The following is a 14,826-nucleotide window of genomic DNA, read 5'->3' on the forward strand; positions in this document are numbered from 1 at the left end:
GATCATATGTTCTTGGTCATTGAACTAGCCTAACTCAGCAAGAAGCAATGCACCACTAATAATCCATGAATCTAAAAAACTTTAGCAGTGTCACAAATATTTTAGGGCATTGTTAATCAAACAGGCTGACTCGAACATTGTTAGAAATTTCAACAATTTCGGACCTTAAGTTTTGACATAATACATTTGACTGCAGCCTACGTTTTCATAACCTAACCTCAAAACTTCTTAAAGAGCATTCGTGCAACTAATATAGAACTCTATAACCAACATTTAGTTAGATAACGTGTTTCATCGATTAATCCTTGGATTTAAGAAGCTTTGGTACATTGCGATCAATCTGACATTCCAACGAAGTTTGAATATGAATTTCTTAGTCAGTTAGTGCCGTGTCAACATTTGAGTCACGTAAAAAAAAATTAAAGACAACCACGTGAGTCACGTGACCATGACCATAAAAACCACTCAATCCCAAACGCCCGGAGTCCCGGCGTAGTCAGAAGTGGTTTCTTGAAACTGCAAAAGAGTCTGTTGAACTCTAAAGTCCAGACCCTCTCTTACATTTCCGACAAGACAAGCATGATTTCCCGATCGACCAAACTACTCACCCATCCAATCCTCCAATCCCTAACCCAGTACTCCACCTTAACCCATACCCCATCTCCCTCCTTACCTCAAATCCCAAAGAAGCTCCACCACAAAGACTGGCTCTCCCCAACCGAAGTCCTCCAAGTTTTCACTTCCCTCCCAGACCCCACCTCCCTCCTCCCCACCCTCCACCACTACTCCACCCGCAAAGATTACAAACCCACCGAAGCGCTCTACACCTTAATCATCGACAAGCTCTCACAAGCCCACCTCTTCGACTCAGTCGACACCATCATCTCCCGAATCAAATCAGAACGCAACTGCCGCTTGTCCGACGACTTCTTCCGTAACGTCATCAGGAACTATGGCAATGTCGGTGGTTACATAAAGAAGGCAATGCAGACTCTTTACGACATGCCCGGCTTCGGCTGCTGGCCCTCTGTGAAGACATTCAATCTAGTTTTACACTTGCTGGTTTCGACGAAGATGTTTGAGGTTGTTCATGAGGTTTACTTGAAGTCGGCGGAGCTCGGTGTTGAGGTTGATGCGTGTAGTTTGAATATAATGATTAAGGGGCTGTGTGAATGTGGGAAGGTGGAGAGTGCAGTTAAGGTGCTTGATGAGTTTCCCCAGCAGAAATGTGTGCCGAATGCGCTGACGTTTTCGACGCTGATGCACGGGCTGTGTGGGAATGGGAAGGTGGATGAGGCTTTTGGGTTGTTGAAGAGGATGGAAGATGAGGGTGTTGATCCGGATTCGGTTACGTTTAATATACTGATAGCAGGGCTGAGGAGACAGAAGAGGAATGATGAGGGGATTGAGCTTTTGGAGAAGATGAAGCTGAAGGGGTGTGCGCCGAATCCGGCTTCTTATCAGGAGGGTTTGTATTGTTTGCTTGATGCAGGGAGGTTTGTTGAGGCGAGGGAGTTTATGATTCGGATGGTCTCAAGGCATGTTGGCCCGAGTTTCGTGTCGTACAAGCAACTGATTCAGGGGTTGTGTAAAGAAGATAGAGTGGAGGAGCTGGATTGGGTTTTGAGGCAGATGATGCGGCAAGGGTTTGTCCCGAAGATGGGAATGTGGAGGCAGATTATCAGAAGCGTGATTTCAAAGAGGAGGAACCATTGTTGTGTTTCTTATGAAGAAACTATTGATGATTTGATCACTTGAAATGGACCTTCTGTAAACTTGGTTATCCACAGCCTGCTCGGGTTTCAGCAATTACAAACTGAAATATGTAGATCGAGTCATATGGTAAGCATGAAAGTTGGCAGCAAGAGGGCTCCCATACAAAACTGGTATGACCATATATGTCGATACTCTTTGATCTTTTTGGTCACTGATGAAGATACTTGTTTTCAGTAAAAGAAACATTAAGTCTTGCAATGTCATTGCACATTTGGCTAACATAACAGAAATGACTAATGGACACCCAGAATGATATCCTAGTTGTCCTACCTATCTTTTTCAGCTTGAAAATGAACACTTAAATTTATTTGTAATGTGTAAATATTTAATTGAGCTTGTTGCTTCTCTTATCCGGGACAATAACATTGGTATTACATAACAGCATCACCTCACAAGAGGTAGAGAATGGTTATCTATGAAAAGTGATAACAAGAGAACCCTACCCATAAATGTCACACTCACTGCCTCGTCAACTGCACAATTAGCAAACCATATATCTGAGAGCTGAACGCTAGACTCATATCCAAAAACTAGCTGAACCACATGCTCCTTGGAATAAACGCATCAGTACCTGAAACAACTGATATCATTTCAACTGTTTTGGAGAGGTATCATCCTCACCAGAAGAGTTGAAGTCTTCTGAAGTTCTGCTTGCCCTCCCTTTATAAGAATCACTTTGACACTTCCTAAAATCTCGAGATTTTTTTGCAGGTTTAAGGAAACTCTTTGCCTTGTCTAAAGCCTTGTGTTTTTCCTCTAAACCACTCCCTCCAGTACTGACAACCCCTTCCTTCAAACCCTTACCCCCCTGAGGGTTGGAAAGATCATCCTCCACGATAAATCTTACCGCAACATCTTTTGCACTAACTTCCTGAAGATTAGCATGTCCAGCTGGAACTGTCTCTTTAAAGCTGCTTGAACCATTCTCCTTTTTAGAATTCTTGTGGAATACTGATCGTATCTTGTTCAGACCCTTGCGAACTGTTCTCATCCCACGTTTATCCTCCTGATTCTTTTCAGTGCCACCGTCATCATTATCTGGGGAGACAGAGGTGACTGAACTGTGGCCAAAACTATCATTCTGAATCTCATTATCAAGGAGCCGACTCCTTCCTTTTCTACTCTCCCAAGTTTGTGAAACTTCACTTCCTGGGTGATGGACCCATATACCAGTCTCTCTTTGCCCATCAACATCAATTGGCTCAAAGTTATCTACCCATTTGTCAAACTTTTCTGATGATGCAGATGAGAAGGAATTTTTATTACTAGTGTCATTGGCAAACCTTCTCCTTTCATCTTCCACATTTGGTGTTTCCTGAACATTTGGATTATCATCACCCTGCATACACATAACACGCTCAAGTCCAAGCCAAAGTACACACTGGACCAACCTGTGATTAAATTCTCATTTATCCAGAACCTAGACCTATGAATTCTTTTGATTCCATTACCCTTGTTAGTAGACCATAAAGTCGAGAGGATGTCAGAAGTACCTTAGGATTATCCTCCAGCACAGTTACTGCGAGATGAAGCCTTCCTGTTTTGATATTCTGAAGAGGCAACCACAAGTCATGCCTCTGGCCATCCCTATACTCATCAATGTTAATGGAGCACGATCTGATACAGTATGATGCAAGTTAGACCAAAAACAAAAGCTGACCTAATAAACAACTTAACGAGGCAAAACCAAAACTAACAAACAAAAACATCGGTTAGAATTAAGTTGGATTGCACCCTAATCTACAGCGTGCCCATATTATGGTATCCCTATGTGCTTCATTCATTGACTCCTGAATACCGATTAGCAATTAATGACCTCTAAATAAGTTCAGGAACACACCCAAGGGAATCATCCACAAACCGGTCCTTGTCAAGAACTTCAATAGATAGCACACTAGATGAATCCCATGTAATAATGGGGATCTTGAATTCTTCATGCCAGTTTGGAGCCAGTGTTTTCTTTTGTACCTTGGTCCTAAACCGGTAGAGGCCCAACTGACCCTTGACATAAGGATCAGAAAATCCTGAAAATACATATTGAATAATTTGAGATTCAAAAACAGACTATGCTGTGGAAATAGAAAAAGCTGACTGTATAAAGTTCAAAACTAACCATTTAGATCTGCAGCTTTCATGTCAGATGCTTCAATGACTTCCACTCTAACATGTCCAAGAGGCTCCTTCTCATTCACAGAGAACCAACTCTCTGTCAGTCAAATAAAAGTAGAATCATTTAAAAACTGACCTCGGAGAGAAGGAAGAGAGACAGGTATGCAAGTGAAATAGAAGCTAAAAATAAACTCCCAGGAAACATGATGTTTTTCCCTCATTCCAAAAGGAAGACTACGGAAAATGCTGTTGTGACATTTATATGAAGTAATTCGCATATTTCTGTTGCTCCAGCCTCTGGGATTGTGAAATAGGTTGATACTGACATGTATCTTAATATTACTGATTTCTTAAAAATTTCAAAATTGGAATATAATAAACAGTTGGTGATTGTTGCAACAAAGATTTGGGTATAAAGTTTAAACATTCTAGAAACTTATAGTAAGTATCCAGAAATAAATTTCTCCTGTTACCTTGCTGTGGTGAGACGAATTTCTCCATGTCAACAACCAGCATATTTGGCTGCAAGGATAATTAATAGTAATATTAAAACACTTCACCAATAGTATAGATGAAAGATGAAGCTGCATCAACTAAAGAAACTCCATTGTTTGGTCATTCTCTAAGAGATCACGTAAATCAAATCTAAAACATTTTACTGCACTGCCAGATACTTTATAGAACTTCGGATATATGAAACATATCATTAAAAAACAGAGAAATGAACACACCAAGGTATCCGCAAAAGTAGGGGAGGCATCCCAAGACATTTCATTCAAAACCAGGCAAGATACAAAGGTTTCGTATAGAAAATCCATTGCACAATAAAGAATGTACATATAAGAAAATAATACCTCTACAAGGGTCTGCTCAAAGGCAATGGAAAGAAGCTTTTCCTGTGAGACAGAACAAACAAAAGAGAAAGTCAGACAGAGACATAAAGATGGTGTATAGATAGAAGTCAGAATTAAATCTGCTTCAATGTGACGATATATTACCAGCCACCCTGCAATTCCTGGAAGTACAGTAACATCAAGGCCATGTGTAAAAATAGGCTTGACAGTCATCTGAAAATATGGAGGTTCAACAAAGCATATCCGCACACGGCCAAGGAAAGGCCACTTACGAAGAAACCTGACCCCAATCAAAAGCTGCAAAAAGAAGGATAAAAGTTGCACAATCAGAAGATAACAGCAGTTTGTGATTTTATTTTTCTGCAACTAAGGCATGTAAATTCCAAATATTGTTGGTATTACATCTTTTAGACAGATTCAATAGGCAACATAAAACATATTTCTAACTAAAACAAAATAGAGTAAACATCATCATTGGCAATGTTTCCAAAGTGAGAAAAGAATTATGTTTGAACTTCCAAATCAAATAAGAAATATAAATAATAATAATAATATGTGATCGGAATGGCAAAGTCAGCCAGCCAAACTACCCCCTGGTTTACACAATGAATCAGTTTATCTAAATTACTACTCGGCTGTTCCTTCAATTACGGTAAAGAAGCATGTCATCATGTAAATTGAACAATAGGATTGAATGAAATGGTGATACACTTTCAGTAACTTACGGAGAGCTAAGGTTTTAGAAAGAATGCACTATAAAGGTAGCTGTACAGATAAAATTGTACTTCTATACTTCAGAAGAAAGATTGTACATGTGAAAAGAAGCAGCAGACGTATAAGCAACATATTTTAGACCTCAAAGAAGAAATTTAGCTTTTTATACATACAACAAAGCAATTAGCTAAGCTTATAAGGAATTACACTAAGGCACAAACTAATCAGAAATAGGGAATTACAATTATCAATCATATGAAAATTGGATGGAGGTGCCACATGGGGAAAAAAGCATGTGTAGCTTCTATGTTTCTATAAGCTTGACATAATTTAATCAAACAAGATATTGTCTTGCCACAATCACTCAATTTTAAATTACCTTAGAGATCTCAATTCAAGCTACATGTTAGTCAACACATACCTTGCCTTCAACATGCATGCCTGTAATATGCAGCTTTGCCCACATGCCAAAACCCAGTCTTTTCCTCATCTTCACAGCGAGTACTGCAATCATATCATCAGCTGTCATAAAACTCAGTCCCAACTCCAAAACCTGCATTCAGTAAACTATAGTGACTCAGCCACAAAGAAGACATGAAATTATTGATTCACTATGGATGATGAAAATCATACCACGTGATCATCATCATTAGAATGTCGAATAACTCTGATATCTGTGAGCATAGGTGCATTTCGTCCCAAGTAAAGGTGTTGAACTACTGCTTCCTTCTGCAATTGTATATTCAATTGTCGTCAATAGTGGAAAAAGTGTAATCAACACAACTAGATAACAGGTTATAATGACGTGCAGCTGAAGCTAGCCATCTATTCAAGAAAGTGATCAAAATCAGTGAAATCACGACAAACCTTAATTCTGTTTTCCCCCAATTACCAAACATTTACAAATAGTTTTTGTACTCAATGTAAACCAATGATACAATTGAACAGACAAGATTCAACTTATATAGCTGAGAAGGTAATGTCATACGGCAGTCCATGGTTTGTACTTCCCCAAAAACCAAGGTATAATAGGGAGGAGAATCTTCTGTGAAGCAATCTGTTCTATACATATAGGCCATATCTTTTCAAGTGCTTGGTTCAACCATCGCAATGTTTCAGAATCAGTGAGTACCTGAAGAATTGGAAAAGGCAACAAAGTAAAAGCGAAATATTACCAACAGTAGAATATACAGACTATTTAGCAAAACCTGGCACGCAAGAAGAGGATAAATTAATAATACCCTTCTCTGATTAGACTGTCTTCTTTCCTCAAATTGTAGTTTCTTTCTCAATCTCGTAACATACCGCTCATGAATCTGGCAGGAGTAAAAAAACAGGTTTAAGTAAGGACTCCAATAGCACAAACCTTTTATCACTCCCAAATACAGAATGAAACAAGACAAACAACATATCGACAACAAAGAGAAAAGGGTAGAGCCAATGTTGAAGCTAATACCAGCAACCAGATGTTTCATATATACCCTTTGACGAGACAAACAGCCCACAATTATGTGCATAATTATATCTCGTAGCATAAAGAAACAGTTCAACTACCTCTTATCCTAAAGAACAAGCTAAATTTAACAATAATGAACAAAACATAAAGATTAATGAAACAGAAGTAATCCATACCAGGTAGAGATAGATCAGAGAGACAAAGTAGGCAACTGGGTGGCAGCAATTGTAGTGAGAAAGCAACCAAAGCACAAATAACACAAATCCCACATGGTGTAAGATTGAACTCTCCGAAATGTCCATTTCTTCTTCTTCAAACTAAAACCTCCTTGTAGCTCATACAAACAGAGGAAAACCCCAATTGCAGAATTGTTTTCTTTCCTTGTTCTATTCTAGCTTGTCTTTTTTGCTGGGTAATTTACACTTTACAACCACCCTTAACCGACTCAGAAAAACGGGAATAGTAAATTGAACAGAACAGTTTCACACACATTCACAGCATGAAAGGCATTAAGAAAAACAAGGAAGGGGATCCCAAGATTCAATCCTTAGGCTAAAAAACTTATCAGACGCCACATATATATATATATATATATATATATATATATATATGTGTGTGTGTATACCAAACCCAGAAAGGAAAATCACCAAAAATCTATTACTTCAGAACTTCCACACATTTCGGACATTTACATCAACCAAGGGCCTAATATTTTCACATACCAGAAAACCAAAATTTGTAAAACAAAAACAGAGGTGTACAGAGATGGAAGATATCAATGTAGTGAATGTACAAACAAGAAAACCGATAGGAGCAGACTCGGGAGAGAATCGTGTTATGGTGTGCGTTGCTGGGTGTGATCAGATGATCATATTCAGATTACAAATGTGTGAAAACGGCACCGTTTGGGTTACCAATGAGGTAACCGGCGGGAAGTAACGTGGCAGAAGAGGAAGGAAAGAAGGAGAGAGCCAATTCGGAGCATAAACATGAAGACAAAGACGTAGGTGGCGTAGCGCATTTCAAATTATTAAAGAATTTATATATCTAGTTAATTTTTAGTATAAAAATTTAAAATTTAAATCTTAATACATCTTAAATTTATATATATAATTTATAAATAATTATAATTTTTTTCTAATTCAATCCATTATAAAATCTTGACTATCGGATGAGATGTGCTTTTTTGAAGTCGTGCATATAGTTTTTGAAACTCTTCTGAAACTGATATTTGCGCGCCACGTGTACAGGGCATGCCATGTACACGAGTACGACGTCTCTGTCTCTTTCACTTTAACTAACAATTGGTTGGTTCCCGTACGCGATTGTACACGGATACATCATTATGCTTCAGTAATTTGACGGTGTTGATCGATTTTAATAAGATTTCTTAAAATGGACGGTGCTTATCGATTTCTCGATCTATCCTAGGGCTATTTTGAGTATTTTCATTGAAAATTTAATTATTCTTCTTCGATACGGATTCGATCTAGCTAGGTTTCTTGTAGCTAAAGATTCTATAAGTTACATGAACCCTCTTCGCACCAAAAATTAGGAACTATATCCAGAAAACGAGAAAACAAAGCTAGCACACTTTGTATTCGATCTTTGGTATATAAATTCCATGGCAGTTCATGATGATCCTCCTCCGGGCTACAGGTTTAGACCTGACACAGAGCAACTCCTTGTTCATTACCTTCGTCCCAAACTCGACGGAGAAGACTTTCCCGAAGGGCTTGTTCCTTTCTGCGATCTCTATGGGGATCAAGAACCATGGGAGATATGGGAAAATTTCAATGGAACATCAGAGAAAGACAAAGATAGAAAAGACCTCTACTTCATTACTCAAAACAAGATCAAGACTCTGAAGAGCAGGCGCAAAAGCCGAACAATCGGCAAAGGCGGCACCTGGAAAGGCCAAGACGCCGCGAAGAATGTACTTTCGGCTTCTTGGAGGGTTATTGGCAAGAGAAGAAGATTTCATTACGAAAAGACGGGCTCGGAGGCGTCGGAGCACAATGCTCGGTGGCTCATGCACGAGTTTGAACTAGATGCATCTTTACTGCGTGACAAACGTAAAGCAAAGGATTATGTTCTTTGTATTCTTAGAAAGAATGATAAACCGGCGAAAGATCCAAAAGAAGAAGGACAAGAGGGTAAAGAATCAGAAGATGTCGACAATGGTGATGATTTGGAAGATGAAGACCACTCAGACCATCATGAACCTGACTTCGTTAAACAACCTGTACAGACCAGTAGTACTACTCAAATAACAGACCTACTTACGCTCAATCAAGCTGCGAAACAGTTTGAGGAATACCTGAAGAAAAAGATTGCTGTGCAGGCTACGAAAAAGTAATCGATCGGAAGAAACGGATTATTATCTGCTGAAATTAATTATGAAGAATTCAATGTGACTTTTTCAAGTGATCAGTAAATTGATAAAATTAAATAGAAATCATATATATATATATTAATTTTTTTAAAGTATAAATTCATTGGATGTATTAATTAATTCCATCAACAGCCGGAAAAGGCCAAACTCTACATAACACTTCAGCGAGGACAATCGATCTAAGGGAAGCTCACATACTAATTAAGCGAGCCAACCGGCCTGCATATCCATGATCCATGATAGTGTGATACGTTAAATTTGTATTACCAATTTTAGAGATTAAACTCAGTTATCTCTAATTGATTGTCGCAGTACGTTTAATTAATTAGCTTAGACTTTTCCTCGATGACTTCTACCTTCAATTCTTTAGCTATCTTAATTACTTAATTAGGGAACGTTTAATTAATTTAGTTAGAGGGAGACGATCATATCCAGGAAAGTTGAGATGAGAATTAAAGAATAAAGCCGGGTAGGCAGGACTTATAGAAATAGCATATACGAACTGTATATAGAATTGATGTCGGTGTTGGCTTACACATAGTGGATTTTGCCCAAGTTGATAATGTGAGCAGCACATGTCCTAGGTTAATTATACCTTGAAGACATATATATATATATATATATATATATATAGCTTTTCTAAGCAGCCGCACAGTGGGTTAGAAAAGAGATGAAGAGAAGCATAATTGCAGCCATATACTTGAATACTCCTACTGTGTTTTTTCTTGGTGGTGGTGACGTAGCTATCCAAATTTGAAGCTTTAAGAGCTTAGTTGTTGGGGCTGCTATATATTGTAATTGAGAAGTAAGTATTACTTTTCTTCTCCATTGATTAAAGAGAGAACTAATAGTTTTGGGTGTATTGGGTTTTGGTGGAGAGAGTTATTATTAACTCTAGTTGTTTGTTTCTCATATTTGATCATAGTGGAATATTTGCCGGCTCCAAGAGTGGACGTAGCTCAATCACATTGATTGGGTGAACCACTATAAATCATTGTGTCATTGTGTTTTCTTTTCTTTATTGTTCCATATCAATATTGTTGTTTGTTACTCCGCACAACAATTGGAAATATTTATTTCATAAAGTAATGTCACAGACAAACATAATTGAAAGTTTGAAACATCATCTAAGAAGCACAAAAGAGAGGCTTCTTGTTGTAGCCTGTAGTCCTATACGACACCGGGATTTACAGAAGCATATGCAAGCAGCTCTTCATTGTTTTCGAATATGGCCATGTCGTCTTCTTTCAAAGTCACGCGCGCTGCTATGCCACTCCCATCACTGGTATCCATCAACGTAGTCAAATTCTTGAGATCTACCATTGCAGGACAACTAATCAATGGCTTCCCCCATCCAAAATTAGTTTCATGAAATGGCAACCTGCACCAACTGGTAGAGCAATAACACTCTAAATCATCCTTCTGCAACAATTCTCCATACTCTTGCAGGTGTCTACTTACATCGTCCACCCCAATACCGTCAGTACCAAACTTCACCTTAAGTTCCTCGAATCCCTTCCTCATTGCAGCAACCAAGCCTTGAAAATCAACCTCACCTTCCTCTTTCCTTGATATTGCTGGAAAGAACCCCAAAAGGTTCCCCATCAAGTTCTCCACAGAAGGTTGAGCCAATATTTTCCGCATGTTCACAGTTTGCAGCCATGCAGAAGATGATGGTCTAGCAGAATCCGAGTTTGAAGTTGATGCCTTCATCGCACATTTCCATATCAGTGCTGACACAACTTCAACTCGAGTAGGGTTTTGCACGGCAGCACTTGCAGCTTTGGTCTTTAGAGACTCGATCTTTGAAGATTCAAACAGAAGTCTCCTTGTTATACACCTTTCTGTAGAAATCTTCAGAACTCGTAGCTGTGGCTTGAACGACTGCAGTCCGGGGAAACGAGAAGCTACACCAACATATTGATGCGGAGGAAGTTGCAGACCATGGCAAGTTGCAGACCAACTGTTGAGGAATGTGCTAAGTGTGAAGGCATCAATGATCTTATGTGAAATGTTGAACCCGATCGCTATTCCACCGCATTCAAAGCAATTGGCCTGGACTAGTAGCAGATCATGGCCAGAGTCTCCTTCAGCATATTGTAAATTAGGTAGCAACTCTTTTACAAAACCAAGATCGGGATTGTCCAGAGCCCTTGACATGGGACAGTTGACTTGAGCTTCAAGAAACATAGCTCCCTTGTCATTGCAACAGACTAAAGCTTGACCCTGGATCCTTCCCGCAAAGGGGTAGAAGCGAGATAGAGTTTCAGACAGTGATCTTTTCAGAAGCTTGGTTCTTTCAACAACCAGACATTGATGATCAATATTATTGACCTCATGAATATCATTAGTGTTGGGATAGAAGAGAATCACGGGGAAATGAATTGAAGGAGAAAACTGATCCAAAATTGAGATGCTGAAACTTTTAAGGTGGTGAGGAGTTAAAAAGGAGGGTGTAATTCTTTCATTGTGAAAAACTTCAACTTTCACCTCTAAGCTCATCTTGTAGCTTTACTACCTCTCTTTCATAACGTATAGCTGAACACCCCATATAAAAATAGAGAGCAAACTGTAAGTCATCAGGGTGCCAATAATTAATGGCCAAATCAAAGGCAAAGTTAATTATGGGTTATATTGAGAATAATGAAAAGATTTTAATTTGTTTATATGGCCTCCAGCCTAATAATATATATAATTCATTGAGTCAAAAACATGGCTGCACTAGAGGCCAATAGAAGGAGTTCAGCTTTGGTGGCTGTTCATTCTCACCAGCTCCAGGCCGGCGAAACTTTCTTGTCACAAGTTCAGTAAACTAAGTACTATTTATATAGGTGGGGGTGGGTGATGACAGTTTTTGCGAAGTTTTAATGTTTTATAGCAACACCACTCAATTGACTCAAATTGTGAAATTAAATATGTTATTCTAGTACTCTGTCCAACTAATCAAAATGTTTTCATAATTTGAGAGAGAGATCGAGATAGAGAGGGGAATCATCAACTGACTGCCCTCTTGCTAATATATACAAGCATGTCATGACATGGTGAATGCTCCTCTTTTTTTTTTCCATTTATTGTTAACGAGATGAACTGAATCTCCCGAACTTTCAAACACGTCTCTCTTGTTTATACTTTATAGTGTTTTGCATAAGTTTATGTTTAAGTACGTTCCTATCATCGTATGTGTGGCCTCATTTTCTTGTTAGTTGCAATTTTTTCCTATTTTTCTTAATAAATTCGGACAGGAGCATATTCTCTTTCCGATTCGAGTACTGTTCTAATATTTATAATATTAGAATTAACACTTGAGTGGGAGTGTAATACTTTTCAATTAATCATTATCATGTATTAATTAATGTATAGTCCTGCTTATCCCATATACCCTTATCTACTTTAATCTTTTGAGCCTTTAAGATAAGGACCTTCATCCACCTTCACCAACCCCAACTTCCAAAATCAAGTGTTTGATTTTAGAAAATGATCAAAAGCTAACAGGATACGCTACACATCGAGAGTAATTTGTGTTTATTTCACGACCAAAACCAACTACTGATAATATTTAGATAGTCACATAGAATGTGTATAAAAATAGGGTTGGATTTCATCAGTCATCTCCAAAAAAAAAAAATCATCTCAAAAACCTAATTAACTCAAGAGTTTCTCCATCCTAGAAAGACTGACTATAATCTTGGATTAATGTCAAAATTAAAATGAGAAAGAAATTATTCGGAAAATAGAAAAAGAAGTTCGAAAAGGCAAGCTAGGCAGTGTTTACTGTTTAGTAGTTCAAGTTTTGTCACATTGAGAACCAGAGGTGAAACTTGAAACAGGGATTGCTAGTAATAGGAATACATCAAGCACAAGAGGAGGCCTTTTGTTTTAGACGACACTAGGTGAGAGTCGGATTTATAGAAGCATATGCGAGTAGCTCCTCATTGTTTTCAAACATGGCCATGTCCTCTTCTTTCAAAGTCAAGCGCACTTCTATGCCACCTCCATCACTCGTATCCATCAACGTGATCAAATTCTTGAGTTCAATAGTAGCAGGAATACTCATCAATGGCTTTCCCCATCCAAAATCGGCTTTATAGAATGGAAACCTGCACCAACTGGTAGAACAATAGCACTCTACGTCATTCTTTTGCATCTGCTCCCCATACTTTATCAAGAGTTTACTTACATCTTCCCCGCTTACACATTTAGTACCATACTTCACCTTAAGTTCCTCAGACCCCTTCCTCATTGCAGCAACTAAGCCCTGAAGATCATCATTTCTTTCACCTTCTCTCGTTGATGTTGCTGCATAGAATCCCAAAAGGTTTCCCATCAAGTTCTCAGCAGACGGCTGCGTAATTATATTCCGCATATTCACAATTTGTAACCATGTTGATGACGGTCTAACAGAACACGAGTTCGCACTTGATGCTCTCATAGCAGTTTTCCAAATCAGAGCTGACACGACTTCGACGCGCGTGGGATTTTTCACTGCAGCACTGGCAGCTTCAGACTTGAGACATGCGATTTTTGAGGATTCGAACATGAACCTCTTTGTTATGCACTTCTCTTTAGCAAGTTCCCCAAACTGCGGCGGGGGCTCGAACAATGCCAGTGGCGGGTAATGAGAAGCTGCACCAAGATATTGATATGAAGGAAGGACTACGTTATGGTCACTGGTACTAAAGCCAAGGGAAGTTGCTGCAGCCCAACTATTGATGAATTTGCTGAGTGTGTAGGCGTCAATCATCTTATGTGAAACGTGGAATCCAATTGCGATCCCACCGCACTCGAAGAAGTTGGCCTGAATATTTAGAAGATCATAGCCTGTTTCTCCTTCACTGATAGATTCTAACTTCGGAATCAACTCCTTTAGTAACTCAAGATCGGGTTCGTTAAGGACCCTTGACATGGAACAGTTGACCTGAGCTTCAAGAAACACAGCTCCTTGGTCATTGCAACAGATTGAAGCATGATCGTGGATTGTTCCTGCAAAAGGGTAGAAGCGAGTTAGGGTGTCAGAGAGTGATCTTTTCAGAAGCTTGGTTCTTTCAACTACCGAACATTGTGGATCAATATTATTGACCTCAGAAGGTTCAATGTTATTGGGGTAGAAAAGAAGTAATGGGAAATGAACTGCAGGAGAAAACTGATCGAAAACTGAGAGGCTGAAAACTCTAAGGTGGTGAGGAGTTGGAGAGATTGGTCTAATTCTTTCTCTGTGAATAACTTCAACCTTCATCTCCAAGTCCATCATGCTAACTCCACCACCTGAATTTCATAACAAAAAACACTCAATATAAAGAATGGCACACAGTGCTTAGCAATAATTCACATGCACTTCAGAGATAATGGCCTGGGCCGTCGTAAATCTTTACAGATAGACTATATTATTTATATGCTAAAGTTAAGGGGTTAGGATGGAGTGAGAATTTTTTTAAGAACAACAGATATTTGAATTAGGGAAGGGCAAGGCAGCCACCAACCGAGGCCCGCAGGAACCAAACTAAAACATGATCCGGCGAGATTAC

The 14,826-nt window shown here is 38.9% G+C and overlaps 5 protein-coding genes across 5 annotated transcripts; 2 read left to right on the forward strand and 3 right to left on the reverse strand.

Annotated features, from left to right (window-relative positions):
* Positions 1-508: 508 nt before the first annotated feature.
* Positions 509-1,761, forward strand: LOC126788894 (pentatricopeptide repeat-containing protein At3g14580, mitochondrial). Its single transcript, XM_050514910.1, has one exon. It carries the CDS (start codon positions 580-582, stop codon positions 1,756-1,758), a length of 1,179 nt encoding a protein of 392 aa, XP_050370867.1. The 5' UTR covers positions 509-579; the 3' UTR covers positions 1,759-1,761.
* Positions 1,762-2,362: 601 nt separating this feature from the next.
* On the reverse strand, positions 2,363-7,509 carry LOC126788893 (C2 domain-containing protein At1g53590). The gene is made up of 12 exons (XM_050514908.1): positions 7,086-7,509; positions 6,695-6,769; positions 6,442-6,585; positions 6,087-6,182; positions 5,875-6,006; positions 4,884-5,036; positions 4,740-4,781; positions 4,359-4,407; positions 3,890-3,982; positions 3,617-3,800; positions 3,270-3,393; positions 2,363-3,115 (listed from the first exon to the last, which is right to left on the reverse strand). The coding sequence occupies exons 1-12, from the start codon at positions 7,209-7,211 to the stop codon at positions 2,363-2,365; spliced, it is 1,971 nt and encodes a 656-aa protein (XP_050370865.1). The 5' UTR covers positions 7,212-7,509.
* Positions 7,510-8,533: 1,024 nt separating this feature from the next.
* On the forward strand, positions 8,534-9,268 carry LOC126787007 (NAC domain-containing protein JA2-like). The gene has a single exon (XM_050512952.1). It carries the CDS (start codon positions 8,534-8,536, stop codon positions 9,266-9,268), a length of 735 nt encoding a protein of 244 aa, XP_050368909.1.
* Positions 9,269-10,370: 1,102 nt separating this feature from the next.
* LOC126788418 (stemmadenine O-acetyltransferase-like) lies at positions 10,371-11,915 on the reverse strand. Its single transcript, XM_050514408.1, has one exon. It carries the CDS (start codon positions 11,804-11,806, stop codon positions 10,475-10,477), a length of 1,332 nt encoding a protein of 443 aa, XP_050370365.1. The 5' UTR covers positions 11,807-11,915; the 3' UTR covers positions 10,371-10,474.
* Positions 11,916-13,083: 1,168 nt separating this feature from the next.
* LOC126788347 (stemmadenine O-acetyltransferase-like) lies at positions 13,084-14,812 on the reverse strand. The gene is made up of 2 exons (XM_050514322.1): positions 14,782-14,812; positions 13,084-14,566 (listed from the first exon to the last, which is right to left on the reverse strand). The coding sequence occupies exon 2, from the start codon at positions 14,550-14,552 to the stop codon at positions 13,191-13,193; it is 1,362 nt and encodes a 453-aa protein (XP_050370279.1). The 5' UTR covers positions 14,553-14,566; positions 14,782-14,812; the 3' UTR covers positions 13,084-13,190.
* Between the last annotated feature and the right edge of the window lie 14 nt (positions 14,813-14,826).

This window comes from Argentina anserina, chromosome 3 (genome assembly GCF_933775445.1).
Source record: "Argentina anserina chromosome 3, drPotAnse1.1, whole genome shotgun sequence".
NCBI classification, from domain to species: Eukaryota; Viridiplantae; Streptophyta; class Magnoliopsida; order Rosales; family Rosaceae; genus Argentina; species Argentina anserina.